The 27,247-nt window shown below is 40.4% G+C and overlaps 1 protein-coding gene across 2 annotated transcripts in view; it reads right to left on the bottom strand.

Moving 5' to 3' along the window:
* Nucleotides 1–1,419: 1,419 nt before the first annotated feature.
* Nucleotides 1,420–27,247, bottom strand: part of HACD2 (3-hydroxyacyl-CoA dehydratase 2) — an 88,737-nt gene continuing 62,909 nt past the window's right edge. The window contains exons 5-7 of one of the 2 annotated variants that reach the window (XM_036744788.1): nt 21,609–21,730; nt 18,893–19,071; nt 1,420–4,733 (exon numbers count right to left, since the gene is read on the bottom strand). In XM_036744788.1, the coding sequence (XP_036600683.1) occupies nt 4,651–4,733; nt 18,893–19,071; nt 21,609–21,730 (384 nt within the window). In that variant the 3' untranslated portion in view covers nt 1,420–4,650. Of the gene's footprint in view, nt 4,734–18,664; nt 18,736–18,892; nt 19,072–21,608; nt 21,731–27,247 lie in introns of those variants that run through there. The other variant, XM_036744789.1, reaches the window with a different exon arrangement.

Genomic DNA, 27,247 nt, shown 5'->3' with positions numbered 1-27,247 from the left:
GTCACTGGATTTAAGGAAATGCTTGAATGATCTCATCTGTTAGACTGTGAGCTTGAGAGCAGGGATTGTCTTTTACCTTTCTTTGTAACCCCAGCACTTAGCAGGGTGCCTGGCACAGAGCAGGCATTTAATAAATGTTTATTGACTGACATGTTTCAGGGAATTTTAAAAAATCAGGTTGATTAAAAAAAAAAAACCCAGAGAGCTTTCTTTCTTAGTTGAGTGATAAGTTCACAAATGTAGCACTGGAAGACATTAAAAGCCATCTAAGTCCAACCCCCTCTTTTCACATTTGAGGAAACCAAGGCCCACAAGTGTTAAGTGGCAGAGAAGCTAGTATTTGAACCCACATGCTCTGCCTCCAAGAAGTACTTAGAACAATTTTTCCCATTAAACAAGCCAGCGTTAGGCTATGGATTAAAACAACTACTTCGAACAAAAATAACCTCATGAGCAGAACTGCAAGGCTATCTCTAATTTTTATTAAGACAAATGAGATACAGAGCAGTATTTATGGTAGGGCGGATACTACAACAGACTTAAAAGTCAGGAATCCTGGATTCTGGGTCTGACGCTAAGTAACTGTGTGAACCTGAACAAGCGTCCCACCTGGCTGGGCCTTGGCCTCCTCATCTGTAAAAGGAAGAAGAAGTTGAAGTAGACAATGTCAGCTCTTACATTTTATGACCTTTAGATGGGGCAGCCATAACTGGTAATTCTGGCACCTAGAACAAGCAGCATTGAAAGGGAATCTCAAATCAACTTTAAATATGGATTTGGGAATGGAAGACCTCTCTGTACCAAAGGCTCTTTGGTATAAAAAAAAAAACGTGGGATGCTGGCCCACATGAGGGAAGACAGATCCCAGGATTAGAGGTAGCTAATGGCTGGGGAGGCCACTAGGGGAATAAACCAGTCAGTGAAAGTTTAGGGTGTGGCAACTGGGGAGGAAGTGGGCCATCTGGTAGCTTCCCATTTGACAGAGCTAAATAATCATGCTAACCAGGTGATCACCTCAGTACTCATTTCTACTTCTTTAACCTTGGTTGAGCTGTAGCAACAGAACCCTTGATTTAAGGTATTAAGTTGGTGCCAAATGCCATCTGTTTCTATCACACAATAAAGTGTATATGGAAATCAAGATTTGCAAAGTTCAGTGCCTTGCAAACAGGAAATGTTTTCTATCCCACTCTTCACTGCTGATGAATTTAATGACTAAAGAAATATTATGAAGACTGTTTCCCTGAGAAAACATTATCCTAAAATCTAGTTTATTTTTCTTGAAGGGCAAGCAAAGTTTAGGAAACAGAAAGCCTAAATCCAGAGAACCTGGGTTTTCACACATTCTTGCTTTTTGATATGGCTGCTAATAATTCCTAATAATTGACATTTACTTTGTATGAATAACAATTCGTATCATTGGTTTTTCAAACCCAGGCAGATGGGATATCAGTTTATTTTTAAATGTAACACACAAACCAGTATTTTATGAATTAGACTTATTACCACAATAACATGATCTAGTAGAAAGTTTCCAAATGCATGCATAAAAAGTTTAAGCATTGTCTTTGAACTCCTGATTTCTAAATATACAAAAAATACATTTAACTTACGTAATTTTAGTGAATTATTTATAAAATTAGTTTTTCACAACATAGAAAAATACAAAAAGACTATATATACACATATACATATAGATGTATACGTAAATATATATGTAACTTTCAACCAAATTTCAACGGAAATGCATCCAATCTGACATGGTTTGATAAATTCTTTGTCCATAGCCACGCTGTTCTTTCTTCCTAAGTGAATAATTAATACACAAATGTTAATGGGCATTCAATTTGCTCATATGCAAATATAGGGCTTGTGAAATTTTCATGTTGGAAGTTCACTCCTTTACTGTTGGGAGGAAAATGCTTTATTCCCCAAGTCCTTAGAATGTCTTTGATAATGCTTGCTAAACGTTCAAAAGAACGGGCCTAACTGGCACATGGAGCACAGCAAGGTGCAGATGAGGAGCCCATGTCTACAAAGCGTGACTGCACACCTCAAAGAAACTTCACCTATTGTAAGAAGAAGGGGGCTCCTGCAGGGGTGATCTGAAGACAAGCAGATCCAGATAGCTGCAAAGGAAATTCTTTTGACTCTATCTTGAAATCAAGAAAACTTTGAAGTCTGACAAAAAGCCCTCCAAAATACCACATTTTTTTCTGTGCAGTGAACCACACTTAAAAAAGATGCTGGTCTCTGTGGGGTGGAATGGATTAGTTTACAAAAGAACACTACTATTTCAAATGGGAAATTGATTCATGTCGGGGAATCAAGAAATCAGTTACTAAGAAATATTATGGAAGGGATATCTAGGTATACCTTACTTGTCTGCATTATGAGTAGTTTGGATGTTAGAATGGGGGAGGGGAGAATATTTAATACAATATAAAATTCCCACTGAGACCCTATTTGAAAAAGGATTATGCTTTGTTTTTATTATCCAAATCAAATTGGGTGAGGTGCTGTTATTTGCACTGGTCTAGTTATCATGAATGATGATACAATTCCAAAGCAGAGACTTAAACAAACAGGATTACTAAGAACAAACTGCTTGCTTTCAGCATTTTTTTTTCAATTTCCATTCTTCTTCCTCTTCTGCAATTCCCAAAACTATTACCAAAAAAAAAAAAATTTAACCAAGTTATCTTTCCCTTCTCGATAGCTAAGTAGGTGTCTCCCATATGGCTTCCATTTTATAAGGGTATCAAATTTTGGTGGAAGGAAAAAAAGAGAAAAAAAGGAATTTGGGATCAAAAAACATTTAATATGATTTCAGATTACCTGGTGTAGTAATTTCCATTCTAACTCAAAGCAGAACCAATTCTGCCCCCTGACACGTCCAACATAAATCTCACTGAAGTTGAAGCAAAATTTTAAAATTCAAACCTAAACTTACTAATTTTTTTTTATAAAATAATAATAACTAGCATTTATACAGTACTTTAAAGTTTGAAAAGCGCTTTATATACATTAACTCATTTGATCCTCACAAGAACCCTGGGAGGTAGGTGCTATTATTATCATCCCCATTTTACAGATGAGGAAACTGAGGCACAGAGAGGTTAAGTGACTTGCCCAGGGTCACACAGCTAGTAAGCGTCTGAGGCAGGAGTCAAACTCAGGTCTTACTGACTCTATGTCCTGCACTCTGTTTAACCCAGCTGCATTGTCTCCTTCTACCTGGGCTCTGCATGCTATTTGCATATTTCCTGTTTGTTTTCCTTCTTAGCTTACAAGCAGTTATAAAACAAGCATAAAAAATAAGGTTAAGCTTGGTTTTCCATTATAACACTCATCTGATCTCAGTAAGTACATTTAAAGTGATGATTACTCTACAGACAAGGCATTTTGTTTAATCACCATTAACACTCAACCAAAACCAATTGGGTAAAGGCTCCAGAGACCAAACTTTATTTAGATTCTGATGAGTACCTAAGATTAACTTTCCAATTTGAATCCCACTTCTTCTTTAAAGGTTTTAGACAGTGTCACTAAATTAGCAGGTGAGTAATTAAACAGAATGAAGTTTGCAGGTGAAACAAAGAAGCCTGACAATGCTTGGGTTCATTACTTCCCAACTTTAATTTTCACTGCTTCTGTACTCACAACATAGTAGTTGTTGAAAGAAGAATCACCCCCAAGGAAGTGCGCAGGTAGAGAAGGGCTGGATAATTGAAAAATCCAAAAGACGTTAGAAAAGCTATCCCAGACTGGTTTCTGGAACGATGCTTCTAAGGAGGCCTGTGCTCCTGACCTTTTCTTTCTCTTTCTGCTGGCTAACAGACTGAACTGGGTTAATGTTGGGAAAGGTTCATAAGAAGGGGTTTCTTAGTAGCTCTATGGTGCAAGTTCATCGTTAATCACCTTAAGAGTTTGTTCCTGCCTGAGAACTGTCACTCGACCGAAATACTGACTGAGGCTGGGCCTCTAAGGACCTATGGATATTTAAGCAACTGTCCCTCCTTGGAGATGGGTAATGACTGCTTAAATGAAGGTCTCCCAAAAGAGACGATTACTGACTCAATGTGCTGCCTCTGACGCCAGACATTACCCCTTTGTTCCGCAGGCTTGTCTGTTGCAATTCACTTACTGGAGGTGGGGTGACATTACTATGGTCCCAGCCAGAACCTCAGAGCATTCCCAAGAATAAAGTTTGTCATTCCAGCAATACATACAGCTTCCAGCATGCAGTCAAGCACTTTGAAAAGGCAAGGCTAAATACACGGCAGAAACGAAACATAATTAGAATTCAAGCTGGGCATTCAGTGAGTACAACTTTTATCACTTGGACTATAACTCTCAAGCATTAAGAATGAAGGATATTTAGCAGATACATGAAGAGAAGGGAAGCTACATAACATGTCATCCCCTCCCCCTCCTTACATTTTTGGAATTTCTGGTTGAAAAAGCATGCCGACAAGATATTCCAGTGTGTTTAGTATAATAACTCTTTGTAAATCCCAGGTCCACTGGCCACATTTTTTTTAGGGTTTAAAAATAGTCCTTGCTTATTCTTCTCTAAGAAACATGTTGGGAACTCAAAAAGTCTGCAGCATTTTTGATCTGTGGAGAGTTCTGGGGGAAGATCAGGAATCATTCGTATTTCTTGTGTTCTTCAGGATGAGAAAGGACCTTTCTTCTCTGGTGTATCATGTGCAAGTAGAGCTGAGGAAAAACTGGAAAGGAAGTGCAATGAGATTAACAGTACAAACGAAAGGTGACTCTGAAAAGCCCCCTGCCACAAGGGCACCCCTTAACGGAGATGCTCCTCATGGAGCACCGAGGGGGGAATGACGGGGTGGTGGACTGAGGAACAAAGAGCACTTCAGATGACGGAATAAATCAAACATTTCCCCAGTACAGTTATGTTTATTGAAAAGATGTGGTAAACAATTTGCTCTTTATGTTTTAGCCAAAAGGCTGGGGGGCACAGCTGGGCAGATGGCAGGCACTGCTAACACAAGTAACAACGGTGTCACACTGCAGCTGGCTAGTCCTTTCAGATTTTTTCAAACGGCTTTCCTTTCTAGTCTCGCATTTGATACTTATGAAAATCTTGTGAGGTGATCTGGGTTGGCTTTTATAAATGAGGAGGCCAAGGTATTTGTGAGCCATTCACAGAGCTGGGCCTAAACCTCAAACAGCAGGAGGAGGTAGAGATCTCGAGGTCTAGCCTGCGTGACATTTTAAGTGGAGTTATTTTAAAACATCAAGGATTTGTAATTTTGTCCATATGGCTGCCCCTGCTGGCGATGGCAATCCCTCTGTAACACAGACTATCCTCAGATGGTGCTGTGGACAAATAACCCAACGAGCCTTTCCAACCTTAGCAAGGCTGGTCCTCGGACAGCCGGCATACAGTCGATCCCTGGGCCCCACTGAAATGGAATTATCAACATGGAAAGAAGTGGTTTGTGAATAGGGCTACGAAGAGGACTGGGAAACTGTTCTATTCTGATAGGTAAAGAACAACAGGGAGGCCTGAGAAGACAAAGGGATGGCTATTTGATGAAATCAAAATGAAGAGGTATTCTGAAGGGGAAAAGTGATCAATCTCTATTTCTCCAGATGTATGCAGGCATTTAGGCACTGGAGATGCCATTCAAACTGAGTTCACTAAGGTGATACCATAGGCTCTTCACGGGAGAATAAAAGTCAGTGTTAATTTGGGTTATATTAGCCAGGTAACTCAGAGTAAAGTGGTTTCCAGATTAGTTGTTTACTTAAAAAAAGTTCAAACCCTTATCCAGTCATTCAGAAGGCTTTGATCAATTCAGTAAATACTGATTTAAGCAGCTACAATGCACAGAGCTAGTAGCAGAAGTGGATAAGATAGTGTCCCTACACATTGTAGTACAGGGAGGGGTTAGGAGAGGCTATAATACATAAGGGCAGTGAAGTACAGGCCAGTGGAGGCAGTACAGGAGGAGAGCAGAAGGAATACTGGACTTAGGTCAGAGACCCAAGTTGAAGTCCACACAATATGATTTTGGCCTATTCACTTAGCCTCTCTGGCCTCAGTTTCCTCACCTGCAAAATAGGCAGAATAAGTTGGAAGGTTTTTTCTAGCTCTAAAATTTTGTGATTCTATAAAATCTGACACTGAGATGAAGGATGTTAGTCAAATACAGGGAACACTTTCTGAATATTTGTCTTTATGAGAATGATTTTGATTAGAAATTCCAAAAAATCTGATGCAATGGTATTAATCTAAATAATGGCATTAATAATGAAATAATATTACTAATGAAATGGGAGAAATTTAAAATTTCTCTAAATTTAGGAGAGAACGAGGTGGATTGAAAGAGAAACCGTCCAGACATCTATAATCCTACTTGCTGTAATCAGTTCACAGTATGTAGTATATTGAGGACTTCCAGCTTCTAAGGACACAAGGGGTGAAGGAATGGAGACCATTTCTCAGCCTGGGGCCAGCTAATGGGGAAGGGATCCTGAAGGCAGTTCAGTTACTGATGAAGGACAGAATGCTTAAGGAGCAGATTGCTTTAGCTATCCCAGAGGCTGAGCATGCAGACGGCACAGCATTTTTTTGTTCCCTTCTTCCCAGACACTTCCATGACAGCTCAGCTCCAGAGACAGGGCTGGAATTACTCAAATGCCCACAGTAGGGGCTGCCAGGACCCTAAAATAACCATGGATAATTTTTTTTGTAGCCAGGATAGAGAAGAAAAACTACAGGGAAAACCTATGAGATTTCCTAATAGAGAAGGCCTGGTTTCCTCCACATTTCAAGGAGAGATCCCTGCTGTCTGTGGGGTAACAGCTGATAACCCATGAAAACTTCCTGGCAGTGTCCACCTTCACCTCTGACCCACCAGTGGGGCTCACCAGTGCTCTAAAATGAGGGAGTTTCCATTGGGCTTACTCACAGCTCCCCAACAGTGTATGATCGGGATGATAACTCAGAGGAGATTGCTGAAATTCCTTGCAATATGTAACAGGGGTGAGGAAAAACAGAGAGGGAGACTTCTTGAAGCAAAATATCTTAACATTGATACTGAGGACAACCTTGCTTTTTGATGACCTTTATTCATATTCATAGTTAGCGGAGGATTGCACCCTGGGCCTACATGTGTCAATAATATTGAGTCACCTTGAGCAAAAGGCAGCTCACTCTCCACTTGCCATATATAGCTCTGCTTGCTTTGAACTCTATGGAACATGAGCCCTTGCCAAGACTCCCCTGCTATCCACCCTTCCTCCTCTTCAATGTGCTATCTTTTCCCATTGGATGGTAAGCTCTTTGAGGGCAGAGACTGCCTCTCTTTTTCTTATGTGTACCCCAGCGCTTAGCACAGTACCTGGCATATAGTAGGTGATCTTAATAAATGTTTACTGAATTAAGTTACTGGATCTTTTCCAAAAGTGTAAAGAAGAAAATAAGCCACAAAAATGTCACCGGTGTGGTACAAACTAGAAATTTAGAAAGAAATAGAAAAATCTTTAGAACACTTAAGAGAGCCATTCTCAAATTCTTTTGATAAAGACAGTGTCTAGCTAAGTGTCTAGACCACATTGAGAAACTAGATGAACATTTAGACACATCACCAGGATGAAAGAGCATTGTGCCAAGAGTTCTGAAGGGACTCAAGGATAGAATTGTACAGTGGGTGGTCCAAAGGCACCTCTCATTATAAATGATCAGTCTTGTCAACGGACCTCCCATCCATAATCAAAGCAGCTTTGGGGACTCTAGACAGGAGGTGCAGGTAACTACTAGAAGCCACAATAAAAGGCAAGATGACAGAATATTTAAGAAATTAAAACTCTTCAGGGTGGAGTGAAAGGTAACATTTTCTCTAAGGGAAAATAAGATCTGACTAATCCATTAAAACTCTCTTATCTCTCACGTAGATAAGGAGAAACTAAGACATTTATTTGAAATTGCACAATAATCACTCCATGCCCAAGACAGAATTTTAAAATTCTGGCACGGGGGGGGGGGGGGGGGGGGGGGGGGGGCGCGGGCGCAACTGGATCAACGACAGAAAACTAGCGTTTTAGAGGCAGGAAACAAAGGGAAAAAGGTGCTCTCTTCCAAGTGGAGAAGCTTAAACACTAGACTCACCCAGGGACTGGTACTGAGACCAGCTTTATTTCACTGTTTTATAACTAAAGAGGGATTGCAAAGTAAAATCTCCAAGTTGGTAGATGACACTAAGCTCTTTTGGGTAATGAAATGTCAAGCCGATGAGGATAAATTACTGGAAGAAGCTCAGGAGCTGTGTGAGTGGGCAGAAATGTGGTAAATGAGCTTCAAGAAGGCAGGTGTGAGGTAATACATTTAGGGAAAAATGAAGGGATCTCTCTATTAAGGAAGAAGATGCATTCCAAGGTCATGCTTCTTTGTCAGAAACTCCATTTCCATTAGGAGAAATAGCATAGAAAGCAAGAAATGCATTCTAGGATGGTAGGAAAAGAGGATGATGAGGTTAAAATGATTCAAAATCATCTAAAATAACGTTGAACGTGGTAGGAAAGATAAAATATACATCTGGTAGTCTTGGGGACAGAAGACAGTGAGAGGTGGGCCACTAGGGAAAGGAGTAAGGAAAAGGTCTGGAGGGCAGGTGCCTGTCCAGAAGACCTGGGCCAGGACAAAGTAGGCTCCAGGTCTTAAAAGAAGTTTAGTGGAGGAGCCAAGATGGCGGCTGGAAAGCAAGGACTGGCCTAAAGCTCTCCCCCAGGACCCTCCAAACACCTATAAAAAATGCCTCTGAACAAATTCTAGAACTGCAGAACCCACAAAATAGCAGAGGGAAGCAGGGTTCCACCCCAGGACAGCGTTGGATGGTCACTGGGTAAGGTCTATCACACGGAGCTGGGAGCAGAGCGGAGCAGAGCCCAGTGTGGGCTACGCCTGGGCCAACCAGACCGGGAGCCGGGCAGAACAGGCCCTAGCACCCTGAATCAGTGAGCTATGGCAGTTGCCAGACTTCTCAACCCACAAACACCAAAGACAACAGAGAAGGTTAGTGGGAAAAAACTGCAGGGACAGAGTGAAAGGAGTTCACAGTTTGGCTGCCGCCCCAGGGGCAGCAGAGGTGGGGCAGCTACAGAACTACAGCTGCAATTGCTTCTGGCTCCAGGTCCACCTGGTGGGAGGAATTAAGCAGCAGATCAGAGCAGGAGTGCAGAGCTTGCTCAGATCTGAGTCTCGGTCCTCGTTGGTGGTTCTTGGGGGAGGAGGAGTGCTGGTGTGGCAGAGCTTGTTGTATAGAAAAAGCTCTGAAAACAACAGCGCAGACCCTCAAGCTTGGGACAAAGTACTCTATACTCTACAAGCAGTCATGCCCCGCTAAAAAACTCAAGGGTCAAGTAGTTGGCTGGGAACATGGCCAGACAGCAAAAAAGCACTCAGATTCAGACTCAGACTTTGGAATCTTTCTTTGGTGACAAGGAAGACCAAAACATACAGCCAGAAGAAGTCAACAAAGTCAAAGAGCCTACATCAAAAATCTCCAGGAAAGACATGAACTGGTCACAGGCCATGGAAGAGCTCAAAAAGGATTTGGAAAAGCAAGTAAGAAAAGTAGAGGAAAAATTGGGAAGAGAAATGAAAGCGATGTGAGAAAACCATGAAAAATAAGTCAATGACTGGCTAAAGGAGACCCAAAAAAATACTGAAGAAAATAACACCTTAAAAAATAGACTAACACAAATGGCAAAAGAGCTCCAAAAAGCCAATGAAGAGAAAAATGCCTTGAAAGGCAGAATTACCCAAATGGAAAAGGAGGTCCAAAACACCACTGAAGAAAATACTACCTTAAAAATCAGACTGGAGCAAGGAGAAGCTAGTGACTTGATGAGAAAGCAAGATACTATAAAACAGAACCAAAAGAATGAAAAAATGGAAGACAATGTGAAATATCTCATTGGAAAAACCACTGACCTGGAAAACAGATCCAGGAGAAATAATTAAAAAAAAAATTATTGGACTACTTGAAAGCCATGATCAAAAAAAGAGCCTAGATATCATCTTTCAAGAAATTATCAAAGATAACTGCCCTGATATTCTAGAGCCAGAGGGTAAAATAGAAATTGAAAGAATTCAACAATCGCCTCCTGAAAAAGATCCCAAAAAGAAAACTCCTAGGAACATTGTTGCCAAATTCCAAAGCTCCCAGATGAAGGAGAAAATACTGCAAGGAGCCAGAAAGAAACAATCTGAGTATTGTGGAAACACAATCAGGATAACACGAGATCTAGCAGCTTCTACATTAAGGGATCAAAGGGCTTGGAATATGATATTCCGGAGGTCAATGGAGCTAGGATTAAAACCAAGAATCACCTACCCAGCAAAACTGAGTATCATGCTCCAAGGCAAAATACGGATTTTCAATAAAATAGAGGACTTTCAAGCTTTCTCAGTGAAAAGACCAGAGCTGAATAGAAAATCTGACTTTTGAACACAAGAATCAAGAGAAGAATGAAAAGGTAAACAAGAAAGAGAAATCATAAGGGACTTACTAAAGTTGAGCTGTTTTGTTTACATTCCTACATGGAAAGATGATGTGTATAATTCATGAGACCTCAGTATTAGGGTAGCTGAAGGGAATATACATATATATATATATAGACAGAGGGCACAGGGTGAGTTGAATATGAAGGGATGATATCTAAAAAAATAAAATCAAATTAAGGGATGAGAGGAATATATTGAGAGAGGGAGAGATAGAATGGGGTAAATTATCTCACATAAAAGTGTCAAGAAAAAGCAGTTCATTGGAAGGGAAGAGGGGGCAGGTGAGGTGGAATGAATAAATCTTGCTCTCATTGGATTTGACCTGAGGAGGGAATAACATACACACTCAATTGGGTATCTTACCCACAGGAGGAAGAAGATAAAAAAGGGGGGACGATAGAAGGGAGGGCAGATGGGGGAGGAGGTAACCAAAAGCAAATACTTTCGAAAAGGAACAGGGTTGAGGGAGAAAAGTGAACAAAGTGGGACAGGATAGGAAGGAGCAAAATATAGTTAGTCTTTCAGTATTGTGGAAGGGTTTTACACAATGATATGCATGTGGCCTATGTTGAATTGCTTGACTTCTTAGGGAGGGTGGGTGGGGACGGAAGAGGGGAGAGAATTTGGAACTCAAAGTTTTAAAAGCAGATGTTCAAAAAAAAAAGTTTTTGCATGCAACTAGGAAATAAGATATACAGGCAATGGGGCATAGAAATCTATCTTGCCCTACAAGAAAGGAAGGGAAAGGGAGATGGGAAGGGGTGGGGTGACAGAAGGGAGGGCTGACTGGGGAACAGGGCAATCAGAATATATGCCTTCTTGGAGTGGGGGAGAGGGTAGAAATGGGGAGAAATTTTATAAATGGGGAGAAATTTTGTAATTCAAACTCTTGTGAAAATCAATGCTGAAAACTAAAAATATTAAATAAATAAGAGAAAATAAAAAAAAAATTTAGGTAACATGAGCTTCTCTGCTTCCAGAAGCTTGTGGGATAACCTTCTAGTTGATACATTTGGGTTAGCCCCAGTGGATTTTCTCTAGAGCAGTAGGACCATAGTTAACCCTCCTCCTGTCACAAATCACCCTGAAAGGACTTGATCAGATTTACTTTTACGGCAGGTAAATTAGGCCTCATTCTTAATATCAAGGTCCTCCCTGACCAAAACATGATCTCAGCTGATGATCCCTGAAATTACTTTAGGAGGGAACAACACATTTTGTTCCAAAAACAGGTACAAATCTGGTGATAAAAGATATGAAAATGCAAGGCAACATATTGACCAACTTATTCCCATTAAACATGATCAACTGAGTGCAAATGACTGATGACAGCAGATCCTTGTCTGTTTTGATGGGGTAGGGAATGCAGGGTGCTGGTGGTGGGCAATTAAAAAGTGGGAAGGGTGATGAGGGAAAGGGGGAGGCTGAAAGCAAACTTCTATGATTTCACAACTTTTTTAAGGTTTGGCCTTTTTTACTTTTAACATTTTGTCTAAGTTTTTCTGCTGTGCAGTCTTCCACAAGTCAATCTTTACAGGAATACTGTCATTGAATTGACACAAGCCATGTCAACAAGGCTACATGTGTTTTAAGTTGACCTTTTCTGCACCCCCCCAAACATGGCTGACTTGAGAAGAGACTAGGTTCCCAGAGACTTTCAGGTATGATTGTATTCCAAGTTACAGTTACAGAAAAATGGACTCTAATCTTTTAGTGACCATCCTGGAAAAGGATCAAAGAGCTCATAGGATCACAGATTTAGAGCTGGAAGGGCCCAGTGAGTCCAACTCTCTTATTTTACAGCTGAGGAAACTGAGGCTGAAAGAGATTAAACGACTTGCCCAGGGTCACACAGCTAGCTGTTGTCTGTCCTGTATTTTCAAAGAGGACCGATGACATCATGCACTGGTGCACAAGCAGAATTTAAGTGAGGCAGATTAAAGTCTTCAGCCTCACTCCCCCAGAGTCACTGAAATCCAGTGGCAAGACAAAATTCAGGACAATGGGGGACAGCCCAGATGCAGCGGATGGTCTTGACGTCTTTGATGTCTGACCAAGCTCTGAGTGCTCCACTGCGCCCCCTTTAGGGCTGTTGGAACAAATTGTGCATCCATTCATTCCCCCCCAGGGGGTCCACCCCATGCACTGACAGGTTTGAGGGTTGGTGATCCTCCCCCTGGCTCAGCCTGTCTGCAGAGGTCTGCCAGGGTGCAGCTGCTATACAAACTACAGCTTCTTGGAGCCAGAGGTGGAAGTTGGGTGAGTCAGGCAGACATCGGCTCAGAAAAGGGGTCAGTAAGCCCTCACACCAGAAGAGCTACTTGTCAGAACCCCCCACACACGTCAGGGTCACATAGCTAGGAAATGCTCAAGGGAGCTTGACGAAGCTCAGAGCTCCCTGACCCCAAGCCCACAATTCTGTCCACTGCGTCACCCACTGCCTCATAGAGCTCCTACAACTATTCTCTTGAAGACATCGTGACTCTTTCAACACGGTATTATGTTGTTGCCTGCTGTTGTTCAGTCGTGTCCAACTCTTTGTGGCCCCATTTGGGGTTTTCTTGGCAAAGATACTGGAGTGGTTTGCCATTTCCTTCTCCAGTTCATTTTACAGATGAGGAAACTGAAGTAAACAGGGTTATGTGACTTGCCCAGGGTCACACAGCTAATAAGTGCCGGAGGCCAAATTTGAACTCTGTTCTTCCTGACTCTGGGCTCTATCCACTGAGCCACCCAGCTGCTTCCCATGGTATTAGGACCAAAAGGCAAAGCATTTGACAAAGTCTCCTATGATATACTTGTGGACAAAAATGATGAAATGTGAGGATTCTTACTTTAGGTAGAAGGATTATATCAAAGAATATTAATAGTTCAGAGTTAACCTGGAAGAAAGTCTCCAGTAGGGAAATGTCTTTAGTACCATGCTATATAATTTTTTTATTAATGGCCTGCGCGAAGATATTGAAGAAATGCTTATCAAATGTGCAGATGATCCAAATCTGGAAATATCAATTAACATAAAGGTTAACAGAAGACTCAAAATTATCTTGACAAACAAGAATGCTGAACTTAGGTGAACAAGACAAGCAGGTTGGTGTGGGTTCAGAAACCATGTGAGAAATAATTGAAGGAAAAGAAGAGAAAGGAGAGTGATGATAGAATGGGGGTGGAGGGGAGAGACTAGGTCTCCCATCTGGAAGTACAGTGACCTCTCCAAGGACTGATCCCAATACTAACAAGCATGAAAACTTTGATCTGCTCCATTTTCCCAGCTTAGCCCAGTTTACCTCTCCTTAGGTAGTCTAGTGGCCTTCGGCTCTCCGGGGCTTACCATAGTGATGCCAAATTTAGTATGGATGGAGCTCTGAGCTTCATCAAGCTCCCTCAATTGGCTTTAGCCCTACTACAGCTTGGAATTCCTGAGCGCCAGTGCTTCATCAGCATTAGCCTCCCCAAAAGCTAGAGAGTGGCTACACCATCATGCCCAGCAGTGAGAGCTTTCTTCAAACATCCAAGTGCTGTCACATGAAGAAAAGTTAAACCTTCCTGTTGCTTCGGGGAACACAATTAGGACCAGGGCTGGAAATGAAAGGGGGGCAGAATTTTTTTCCAATTATTTCTCAACCTGCACTCAGAGTTCATCAGTTCTCTTTCTGGAGGGAGATAGCATCATGAGTCACTTGGAATTGTCTTGTATCACTGTACTGATCACAGTAGCGAAGTCTTCCACAGCTGATCATCGTTACAATACTGCTTACTTTGCCCAATGAACTTTTGCTCACTACATTATGCATCATTTCATATACGTCTTCCCAGGTTTTTCTGAAACCATCCACCTCACCATTTCCTACAGTACAATAGTATTCCATCACAATCACACCCCACAACTTGTTCAGCCATTCTCCAGTTGATGGGCATCCCCTCAATTCCCAATTCTTTGCCACCACAAAAAGAGCTGCTATAAGTATTTTTGAACTTTTCCTTTTGCTTTGATCTCTTTGGGGTACAGACCTAGTGGTGGTATTGCCGAGTCAAAGGATATACACAGTTTTACAGGACTTTGGGCATATGGGAGACAGTCTTTTGTATTTTACACTGAAGAAATTCCTAACCATCAGAGATGTTCAACAATGGAAAGGGAGGCTTTGTAAGGTTGTGAATGTCTGTCACTGAAGTAACTCAAGCACAGACGGGATGATCATTTGTTAGGGATATTGTATGAAGAAATTCCTGCATCAGAGAGGAAGTTGGGCTGGTTTACTTCTCAAGTTCCTCACAACCATAAAAAAGCAAGGCTTATATAAAGGGACTGGTCTAATGCCCAGCTGAGACTAATTACAGCTTTTGTCCTTTTCAGAATGCTAGCTTTCCAAACTGTATAGCAAAATCAACAAGAAATCTGTATGTGAAATGAGAAGATTGGATTCCATTCCCTCTGGGACCCCTACTAGCTCTAAGTCTGTGATCCAAGGACACGATGAAAATACATTTTGCTTTATTAAGAAAATAGTTTGGGATGGGAAAAAAACCCCATTGTCTGTTGGTATAGATTAAGTCCATTTTTCCCTCCAAATGTAAACTCTAATTTTATCTACCCCAAGGAGTTCAATGACAAAAAGAACAGGCCCATATACACCAAAAATTCCTATAGCAACTTTTTGTGCTAACAAGGAACTGAAAACAAAAGAAATGTCCAGCAATTGGAGAATGGCTAAACAAGCTGTGGGACATGAATACAATAGAATATTAGTGTGTGGTAGGAAATGATCAATGATGAAGACCATCATACATATGGGGAAAACTCACATGAACTGATGCAAAACTAAGTCAGCAGAAACTGGAAAGCAACATAAACAGTGACTTATAACAATGAAAATGAAAAGAGCAAGACCAAAACAATCAAAACTGGACGCTGTGACAGTATAATGACCGAGCTGAAGAGCTATGACAAAGCAACACCCCATTTCTTTGCAGAAGTGGGGGCCCATGGCTGTGGAAGACTACATATGTTGTCACATTTTGGGGGATATGTTTTGCTAAACTGATTCCCTACCTCCCGTTTTTTATGCAATCTTATAAAAGAAATTATTTTCTAGAAGAGGAAGAAAGGTAGAATACACTGAGAAATTTAGGTGATGTAAAAACAAGATATCAATAAAATTTATTTAAAAAATAAAACTTTCATTTTGTATTATTTACTTAAACATTTTAAAGTCTGCTGCTGCTCTTCCTTTCATCTGATAAGCTCCATCTCACAGATCTCCAAACCAACTCTGTTTTACACTTGATAAAAGCTGATCTTTTTGTTATCCTGGTTCTGTCACCAGCAAGCAAGGTAGGCTAATGAAGTAATGAAAAATAAATGCAAATTTGACTTTTTTCCATGCAGAGTTACCTAGCTGACTATTTCTTCAAATTGGCATAGGACTTAGATTGGTGTATTTCACACAAAAGCGTGAAATGCTATATTCAGAACAGACGAACTTGTCATTTCTAACTTGTGACTCATTAAAAGTCTTAGTTTATAAAGTTTCAGGTGCCAAATAATGAAGGATTAAATGTTGCTTGAGTGGTATTGCCCACTGGAAAGATTAGGAATTGAAAGGTTTGAGGGGTGGGGAACCTTTGGCCTTGAGACCACATGTGGCCCTCTAGGTCCTCAAGTGTAGCTCTTTGAGTGATTCACTGATTGCAGACAGATATAAATAGAAAAAGATATCATAGCTGCATGCTTTGTGGGGTAGCAAATATTTTTTGGATAAGAGCAAAGTGATTATAGACAATTCTCAACTTAAGAATGGAATACGTGCCAAAAGTTAACTTATAAATTGGCTGGTGCTTTCCCGGAACTCTCTAAGATGGCTAGCTTCTAGGTCAGTCCACAAAAGCCCATCTAACCCTTATGTAGAGTACTACTGTAAGGGTACTGAGAGAACCCAACTACCATGAGCAATAATGCTTCCATGGGAAAATGTGTTTGGAGTCTCCACTTGGAATTTCAGAAATACTTTTGACCCTTCTGTGGCTCTGGGAGCTAGACTGAAGATGATTGGTGGGAATGGGGATCCTGCCAGTTCCAAGTCCTTGTCAGTGGCTCCCAGAGATCCTAGGAGCCTGGGAAAGCAGGCAGTTGGTTACAGAGATGGGAATTTCAGGAGATTGAGGATGAGAAGAGAGAGGGCAAAGCAGAGTCTGCAGTAACCTTCTTGTATAAATTTCCAGCGACACTTTTTAGTTAAGGCTGGATTCCTGTCACTACTTTTTTTCTAGAGGGCCCCTTACCAGCAGGCTTCCCTTTTCACTGCCATCACCTGGAGCTCCTAAGGATGGTTTCACTCCTCAGTGGTTTACTACAGAATACAATGCAGACTTACAATTCCTCCCCTACCCCAAAGTCCCCAAAATAGGTATATAACCCAATGGCGGTTCTATTTCTAAGGGTTTCTACTGCTAGCAACACTAGGCAATGAAGAGAGAAGGGAAGAAAAGGTTCCCTCCTGTGATTTCCACCCTCATTTACTACAGAAGCAATGCCATTCACAACTAGCTTCCCTGCTGACAGGCCTCCAAATAAGGCCAGAACCTGCTATGGTCTAAGTTTTTCTTTTAAACTGCTGGCAACAATAAAGTGGAAAGGGAATGAAAGGCTCCCCGCTCCCTGCCCCCCAACCTTGTGTACTTTAACTGTTAAACAGAAAAAGAAATTGTGCAGAGAGGTGATGATGGTGGTTCCTTTGGATACAGAAAGGACTGAACTACATTCGGTTTTATTTCAGAGGCTTTTCTAAGAGTCTCTTGGGCTTTGCCAATGGAGTAGCAGGGGTCCCCTCAGGGAAGGGGAGGTAATTCATAGATTATAGCAAGAAGATGCTTTAGAGGCCATTTAATCCAACCCCTGCCCCTCTGTAGAGCAGAGGAAATCGAAGCCTAGAGAGATGCAGTGACTCAAGGTCAGGCGGCCAGGGTCAAAGCTGGGCCTCTAACCACATCTTCAGAGGCTGGATGTAGCAGCATCTTTCAGCCCCAAAGAATAACACTGGAGATGTTATCCCCTAAACAGTGCTGGGGCTGAGCGGGAGGGAGTTGGAGGAGTAAGGGTAGGGAAGGGAAATGACTATGAGGTTTCCACTCTCTTCCTTCGCCTCCATTGCAGATCCCAACTTGAACCAGCCTCAGGTCCAAGAGACCACAGGGCCTGGGGTTGGGATCCGAGGCAACATTATTGTTTGCAGTGGGGGGCAGAAGGAAATAAGCATTTACATAGCACCTGCGATGTGTCAAGCACTGTGCTAAGCGCTTCAGAAATACTTTCCCATTTGATCCTCACAACACTGGGAGGTAGGTGCTGTTATGATTTTACAGTTGAGGAAACTGAGGCAGACAGCAGTTAAGTGTCTTGAGGTCATAGCTGAACTCCGATCTGGCTGAGTCCAGGCCCAGCACCGTCTACCGTACCATCTAACTGTGGAAGCAAGGACATGGGTAGAGGCAGCTGGGAGAAAGGGAGGTTCTGGTGGCCAAAGTTCCCAGAGAGCTGGGGGCATTATTTGGGGAGTGCTTTTCTGGGCTTTATACTTGAGTACCATGGCTAAAGGACTAGGGCTACTTGTGCCTAACACACAGTAAAGCTTAATAAATACTTTATCTATCTGAATACTACGCCCTAGAAAATAGTATTCTTCTGTTAAGTGTCAGTCTTTGGTATTTACTCATCAGTGTATCTCTGCAACGATAGCACCCCACAGTAATGCTAAGTTTGATACTTTAAAACCTGAAGTATTAAAGTGATGACTAATTGGCTCTCCACATATTTAAAATGTGTGCTGCGCTCTTAAAAAAAACAGAGAAAAAAATCCCGAATTTGGAAAATTCTAGTTAATAATTCTTTGCTGTTTCTTGTTTCCAAAAAGAAAAATAAATTAGTTTTCATTCTTTAAAAATTACACCCTCATCTCCAAGGGAAATAATTCCTTCCAACTTTTTCCCTCCCAAGATTCAAAGCAAAATCTTCTTGAATAATAAATGGAAAGAGGCACAACTCTTAGCAGGGCGAGTCCACCCTTCCCGTCCTCCCTTCAGCATCTCTGCCTGAATGTTCACCACCCGTTATCATATTCACTGTCGATGTTGTTTGGAGGGTGGTGATATCGAGAAAGGTGAATTCAGATTTAAGCGTGACCACAGCTAATTCCCTACAATGGAAAATATTCAGTTAAAGTGGATAATTTTCCTTGTAGATATAGGTGCTACATACTAATTTATTTTATCTTAATGCAAAAACACTAATTTAATTGTATCTAGTTACGGGATAGACAACATTTACAAAAACACATATTATAGTTTACTTACGTGGAATATAAGAGATCATAATCAGAATGAGGAATGCATAGTAGTCAAAAGAGAAATTGTATTTGTTAGGTAAGCTAATGGAATATAAGCTGGCTTGTCTGACGAAGGGCAAAGCAGCATATATTGTGAGGAGCTCTCCTGACACTCCCATTGGGTACAGCACAATAAAAAGCGTGTACCTAAAATAAACAACAACAAAGATTTACTGAAGTGGTATAGGGCTCAGGTGTTAGTAAATTCACCCTCTTACTAGGGTATATGCATGTAACGTACCCTTATTAAGCCTTAAGAAACAATACGTAGATTTCAGAAAAGCACAGGGAAGACTTCTATGAACTGATGCAGAGTACCACTCAGAGTCAGAAAAACAATGTACCAAATGACTTTGTTGTTGAGTTGTTTCAGTTATGTCTAACCCTCTGTAATCCCATTTGGGGTTTCCTTGGCAAAGATATTGGAACGGTTTGCCATTTCCTTCTCCAGTACATTTTACCGGTAAAGAAACTGGGGCAAACAGGATTAAGTGACTTGCCTAAGTTCTCACTGTGATTATCTGAGACCAGATTTGAACTCAGGTCTTCAAGGTTCCAGGTCTGGCACTCTATCCACTGTGCCATCTAGGTTGCCCTTCCAAATGACTGTAACAATGTAAACGGAAAAACTGACAATAACAAAAACCCCTGAATGAAGTTATAATACCAAGCCTGTTTCCCCCCAAAGAGAAAAGACTCTTCCCTCCCTTCTTAGCAGAGGTGGGGACTACAGGTATGGAGGAATGCTTGGACTGTCAGATTTGATCACTGTATTGGTATGCTTTGCTGAGCTGCTGTTTTTCTTCTTTTATTCTGGGCTATAAAGGATAGCAGGTAAGAAAGGAAAGATATACTTGGGAATAAAAGTGATGTAAAAACAAAAGCTATCAGTAAATAAATTTGTTCATTTTTTGAAAAATTCGCTCCTATCCTTCAAATGTGTACTGATTCTTTAAAAGAAAAAAACCCCCAAATCCTTCCAACAACAGTATTTCTAGATTTTTCTATTTACCTACTATTTTCTTTTGACTTAAATTTTAAGAGCCAATTTTTGAAAAAGGACTAATAGTGGGAATATTTTGGGGAGAATGCCTCAAAAGGCATCCATGACTATGCAATATCTCGAATAAAACTGAAACACAAATTTCTTCATAGCCTTAACATTACTAAGACATTGGTAGTAATAATGATCTCATCTTCTCTGCCTCCTGGCTTTCCTCAAGTGTCAGCTAAAGTCTCACCTTCAGCAAGAAACCTCTTCCAGGCCTCCTTAGTCTTAGTGCCTTCCTTCTGAGATTCCCTCCAATTTATCTTGTCTCTGTATCTTGTTTGCACACAGCTCCCTGCATGTTATCGCCACCATTACAAGGTAAGCTCCTTGAGAGCAGAGATTGTCTTCTGCCTTACTTTTCATCCCCAAGAGCTTTCTCTGCACAGTGCTGGCACAGTGGCACACGGAAGGCACTTAATAAATACTTGTTGATTTGACTCTCTTGATAATAGTTCATATTTTAAAAAGCACTTCATGGTTTAAAAAGTGCTTTCCTCACAACGACCCTGGGAGGTAGGTGGTACAATACTCCCTTCCTTATTTTGAAGAGTTGAGGAGGATGAGGCTCAGAGATGTCATGGTGGAGCAGAGGGGGTCACAGCTTACATTTCTAGCATAATTAATGAGGTAAGAAAAACATCTGTCTTGGTTCCTCGGTTTCCCTCTAACAATTAAAGATTCACATTAACTAAGCTTAGAAGACATCTTTAGATTTAGCTGAAAGTAGGTGTCCAAATGATTGACAATCAAGGGTGAATTTTGATAAATTTGAGAAACTGAAGCTGTAACTGGAAAATGCTAACTTCTCTCAGAAGTTGGTTAAGGAAAGAATTACATCTCATCATAAATACCGAAGTGAACATGAAAATCTTATGAAAAGATTTACATGAGTACTTTTAAGCCTCTGGCACTGGCACCTATTTTTTTGCTAAGTTATTTATTTAACGTCATCTGGATTTGGAATGTCTTGTTTCAGAATCTAAACTACTTTTAATTCTCAACACCATCAACAATAAATTCTTTTAATAGATTTTGTTGAAACCATCGATGAATCCTTAGCATATATTCACAGGATACAAAGTATAATGCTAGACCTGAACATTTCCTTGTACGGGCTATTATTTTAGTTTGTATAGATGCTCATTTGGAACATTCTTCCCAGTGAAACTGAGGGGTACTAGAAGAACAGCCAACATTTACAGGGCTTCAAGGTTTACCAAGTGCTTTCCCTCTCACAACCCTGGGAGGTGGGTGGGGTAAGGGTCACTGATGTCATTTTACAGGTGAATTGACTAAGGCCGTGAGAGTTTAAGTGACTTTTCTACGGTCACATAACAAGTACCGTCAGGAGCAGGATTTGAACCTAGGTCTCCTGAATCCACAACCAGAACTCTGATTTCCTTATTCATGAAATAAAAGCTTTGAGCATCTACCCTATGGGAAGTACTATAATAGATGCCCGGGGGGGGGGGGGGGCGGAGATCAATAACAAAAAGACACGAGGGAGACAGCGCAGATCAGATCCCTGTCTGATTCTGCTTGGTACTTCTATCCTTAGGAGGCAATATTAGGAAATAGTGAGGAAAGGAGGAATAGGGTGATTGTGATAGCTAGGACTCAATGTGCTTCTTACCTGGCCCATTTGATGATATAAGGCAGATGGTTCAGTAGACTAAATGTATAAAAGGAGTAGCGAATAATCTCAGTGATTGTCCAAGCAATCACAAACAGAAGGACACTGTCTTCACTCTGTACCTGTTTAAAGGAAGGAGAAAAAAAAACGCTCTACATTAAAAATATAGCTATTCACAATATGTTAAAAAGCTGTACTTGTACAACTTAAGCGGTATCATCCACCACCAACTGAGCACCTGTTATGTACAGAGTTACAGCAAGTTACGCTAGGAAAGAAAATAACGCTTCCTGCCCTCGAGGAGCTTACAGGCTAATGAGATCGAACCAATGCAAACAAAAGGAGGAAATACACAAATAGCAGCAATAAGAACACCAAGGAACCAATAATAGTTGTGCCAAATGTTAAGGAAAGTGATGGGCTGGGTGGAATGACTGAGGTCAGGAAGGCCTAGAACGAAGAAAGATCTTCGGAACACTGTCTGCAAGGCAGGCAAGGCTTAGGGGAGGCTGGGCATGGCAGGTGGGAGAAATAGCATGTGCCACAGCTCAAAGACAAATACAGACAAGTTATGAGTGGGATGGAGTAAGTAGGTTTGCTGGTTGGTAGAAAGAACATGAATTCAGGGACAGTGGGAGTTGAGAGTAGTTAGGTAAGAGGGTGGGAGGGCAATTGGTAGAAGGCTTTTAAAAGCATTATTAGGAGTTTCCATTTGATTTGTATGACAACTGGGAATCACAGTAGAATATCACAGGAGAGAAAGGCAGTGGAATGATTAAAATGGTGACTAAATATGGCTCTGCATAGAGGGCTGCTTTAAGTGAGGACAGAGGAAGGGGCCCACCTAGGGACAAGCCCATTTCTTAGCCTTTTCTCATGACCTGCTTGTACTCCATTTTAAGCCATGAGGATCTAGATCTTGACTATAATGTCCAGACTTAACCACTGCAGTAACCTACTTGCTGACTGCCAGTTTTTCCTTCCTTTGGATATATTCATATGCTGAAGAGCAGTATGTTTACCAAAGTGCCACTAGAGATCACTGCAATTCATGCTGCTTATACAAACAACAGTAATGTTGTCTCCCTAGATGCCCAAAGGTCTTACACACACACACAAACACACACGAAACTGCTATCATGCTTTACTATTTTCTGAGTCATGGACCCTTTGGAAGTCTGATGAAGCTGATGAAGCCTAGTGATCCATTTTCAGAATGTTTCCAAACGTATAGGATTGTAAAGGAAATCAAAGGTTAGTGAAAATAAAGATGTAATTTTTTTCCCCATCCAAGTTCACGGGCTGACATCTATCCATGGATCACCCTTGGGCCACAAGTTAGGAACCCTTGTGTTAAAATTGTATTTTGTTTTTAAAAGAAAATTACAAGTAATGGGCATTGCTTTTCCTGAACCTTAATAACCTGGGTTCTCCCACACTCGAGGTGTGAAGGGCAGGCCAAGACCATATGAAAAATAAAGATTTATCATAATATCCTTTGGAGGAAAAAGCGGAATAAATCTTAATGAAAAAGTAGACAGTCTGAGTCTCACTACTTATATGATAAAAGTATATTAATGCTACTTTCTGACCTTTAGGTTTATAATGTTAATATAATTCTTATGATGCTTAGGTTCTTCCTAAGAAAGTCTACGTGCAGTTCTCCACCTACACAATGAAATAACTAGTCATTTACATACCTATTAACTAAATTGCTCTGACAATGAGTCTTATTGTTCATACTTACTATTCTCTAAAAATAATAAGAATTTCATGCTGTCAAGAGCAAGAGTTACTTTTCCCTTCCTTCTGCTCTTACATTAGACAGGGTGGAAAGAGGGCATTTATACCACACCAGAAACATCCTGTTTTGAGACCATCCTCCAAAAGTGACCAAGCTGAATTCATACTTAAACCTAGCATTAACAGTTTTATTTCTTGAGTTTATTTTGTGTTTTCTTGTATTTGTAGATTTATTAGGACCAAATTAGAAGTGGGGGAGGGGATAAAGCAAGATTTGAAATCTTTCGAAGTCTATGTGGACATGTTTTGGTACTTCAAAAGTTTAAGTCCTATCTGAAATAGCAGAGATCATTATGAAAACTTCCTTTAAGTACTTCAGTCAATCTTGGGGAACTTTATCCCTCAGTTTCTCTTTCTGGGATCCCAAAACAGCTTTTGAAAGTTGTTTGACCCTTTGAGCTGACATTAATAATGAAAGAAAAAAAAAGTGTATAGGAACTTCACAATCAGCCATTAAAAACAAAATAAGTATGAACTTGGGCAAAGTATGAAAACTTGCTTTCTCCAAAGCCCTTAATAAAATTTCATCCTGGGTCCCTAGAGAAAACTGCCACTGACTTTGACACAAATTATACTTTTGGATCAGATGGAAGTTCAACACAGTTATTCTCAAAAATGTGCAGATGGGAGAAAGCTAACTGCATAAATATCAGAATCAATATTCAAAATTATGTCAAAAGGCCAAATATGTAGTACTAGGCCAAAACCAAATGAATGACATTTAACAACAATAAATCTAAAATCCTAGGTTAAGAATGAATTGTACAGGATAAAGAAGATCTGGCCTGGCAGCAGTTTGGGTAATTAAGTGGGGTTTTGGTTGAGCCAACATCGCGATGTAGCAAAACAAGCTAATGCACAATCTTAGGTAAAGAACCCTAGTGTCTGTTTCAAGTAACAATAGTCTCGTATTTTGCACTGGTCAGACCCTATCTGGAGCATTATGTTTAAAGTTCTGGGTGTGACACTTTCAAAGGAACACTGACAAATGAGAGTAACTATAATGGTGAAGATCCTAGAGGAGACTTAAAAAGGGGAGGTAGCTATTTTCAACACCTGAAGGACTTTCATGTAGAAGAAAGAACAGACTCATTCTGAATGGCTTCAAAGGCCTGAACTAGGACCAGTGGGTGGAAGTTACTAGACAGAAAATTTTGGCGAAGGAAAAACTTTCTAAAACTGGCAAGTGCTGCCTTCTGAAGGAGTTAGCTCCCAGCTTACAAAATGATTCAAGCCAAGGTTGGATGACCAGCTATCTGCAGGCACTGTACTGGAGAGTTAGCTGGATTAGGTGATTTTGAAGGCCCCTTCCAACTTTAAGAGTCCCTCGTTATATAAGTGACTTTAATTCTTCTTTTAGGTATTAAATTGTTCCCTGTACATGTGAAAATGTGAGTGTGTGGCACAACGTTCTACATTGTGACTACAACGAATACCTCCTTAAATAACTGCAATCTTCAAGTAGAAAATATAGGTATATGTTCTTTAAAAGCAAATAATTTTCATTTCAAAAGGAAGTTGAAGAGAATACTTTTGTAATCTACCCTCCCCCCTCATTTTCAAAATTTGTTTTCAATCTACAAAAAACACAAATATCACTCAGGAGCACTAGACTTGGAATCCGAAGGTGAGTCACAACTTCTCTGGGTACTGGTTTTATCATTTGTAAATAAAGGACTTGGACTAGATAACCTCTGGGGTTTCTAACTCTAAAGGTCTATGACATTAATTTTGGAAAGTCAGGATGTTCATGTTTTATTTTTAGTGACAAAGCAGCTTTTAAAGGAATGACACTGCCAACCTGTGGTGTTTCCAAAAATTGTCATTAGGATTATTTTAAAGCTCAAGTCATTTATAATAACTCACATTTACATAGTGCCTTTAAGGTTTACAACATGTGCTCACAACAACCCTATGACGTAGATAGGGCTATTATTCTATTTCATGGATGAAAAAACAGAGGGCTCAGAGAGATGAAAAGATTTCCTGAGGCAATTCACTAGGAAGTAAATAGCCATAATTAAAATGCAGTTCTTCTAACTCTTAAGTTCAACGTTCTTTCTACAAAGGTTCACTCTTTTACAGATAACCAGCATAAACCATCAGTAACTCATCGTTTTTTCCACCTCCAAATGCTGACACAGGCAATTTCCTCACCTGTATAGACACCATTATCCTCTTAATCCCCAAATCTAAAACTGAAACCATTTTTGACTCCTCTTTGTCCTTCATTCCCTAGTTTGGCTGAAATGTTACGAATGCCAGCGGCCAGCGCATGGGGATATAAGTGTTTTTTATTCTTTTCATGCTCCTATAGTTGTATCCTGCAGTGATTTTTAGGAAGGAGTTACCCTTTTACAGAAATAGAAAAAGGAATGCCTCTTGCCTTTTTTATTGATATCCAACACAAGAGACATCTTTTTCCGTGGCAAGGACAATCACAGGCAGCACAACTCTTGGGGATCGTCAGGAAGCAATTAAATAAATCCTCTAACTCAGAACCTGAATAGACCCTATACTTACAATGGATACTTTGAGGCGTTATGCATGCCAGCCTGCTTCCTGGGTTTCACATGCAAAGAAACTTTTTTCTTCCATGAAAACAACAAAATAAGAACTTTGAACACAAATATCCTGTGCTTTTACAGTCTGTGGGTTCCAAATATGCCACTAGACATTTCCTCAAAAGCATCTGGTAAACTTCTGTGAATAATAACATGATACTTTTCACTCTCACCCATAGTCATAATGTGAACTTGACCTTGATTTCCACACAAATTGTAGACAGGGTCTAGGATCCCTTAAAGAAATCACTGGTAAATGTCTAGATAGGAAAGCTGTGATTACAATGAACTATCATGAATAAGGTCATGCTAGTCTAACCTCATCTCCTTTTTTGATAGTATAAAACCAGTAAATAAATGGCAAGCTATAGGAAAAGCTTACCTAGATTTTAGCTACACTTATAATAAAGTATCTCATATTATTCTTGTGGAGAAGATGGAGAGATGTGGATTAGATGAAAATATAATCAGATGAATTCAGAACTTGGTTGGATGGCCAGACTCAAAGATTAGTTGTTTTAATTTTCCTTGATGTCTTATGGAGTCATTAGCTTCCACTTGGCCAATCCAAATTGTTAAGGAGTTATTTTCTTCAGTGAAGTTTTGTACCCCTTTTTACCAAATTTAATTCTCTTTTCAAAATCTTCTTGCATAACTCTCATTTTTTTTCTCTTTTATTTTGCTTTAAAAAAAAAAAAACTCAACTCTTCCAGGAATTCTTGTATCCAATCTGCATTTTTCTTTGAGGTTTTGCTTGTAGATGTTTTAAAGTCATTGTCTTCTGTGTTTGTATCTTGGGCTTCCTTGTCACTACATTAGCTTTTTATGGTTAGGCTTTATAGGGTTTTGTTGTTTTTTTTTTCTTTTTTCCCATTTTTTGAGCCTATTTTTTGACTTTGGACTTTAGTGTTGGGCTCTGCTCATTCAGGATGGGGGCAGGAAGTGGGGAGGTGTTGCAACAATTTGGCTAGTTGCTGCTGTGGGGGTGAAAGACCAACATAAGCCCAACAACAAGAACACTGCCAGCACAGGTTCTTTTGATCTGCTTTACTAAGGAAAGTAACGTTAGGAGGTTAACATCTTATTTCAATACATACAAGTATCATTCACTTAGTTCAGGGGAAAAAGCCAGCACCCTGAACTTCAGATCAAATACCAATTACAAACATACATTATAAGCAGACCAAATACAATTCATAGTTACCAAGAAACCATCAACATCTGGGTTGATGAGCTGGAGGCTCTTAGAGTGGCTGCCCAGAGTCCCACGCC

This window comes from Trichosurus vulpecula, chromosome 2, assembly GCF_011100635.1.
Source record: "Trichosurus vulpecula isolate mTriVul1 chromosome 2, mTriVul1.pri, whole genome shotgun sequence".
NCBI classification, from domain to species: domain Eukaryota; kingdom Metazoa; phylum Chordata; class Mammalia; order Diprotodontia; family Phalangeridae; genus Trichosurus; species Trichosurus vulpecula.
Note: the sequence above shows the minus strand (reverse complement) of the source record. Positions and strands in the feature narration are given on the sequence as shown.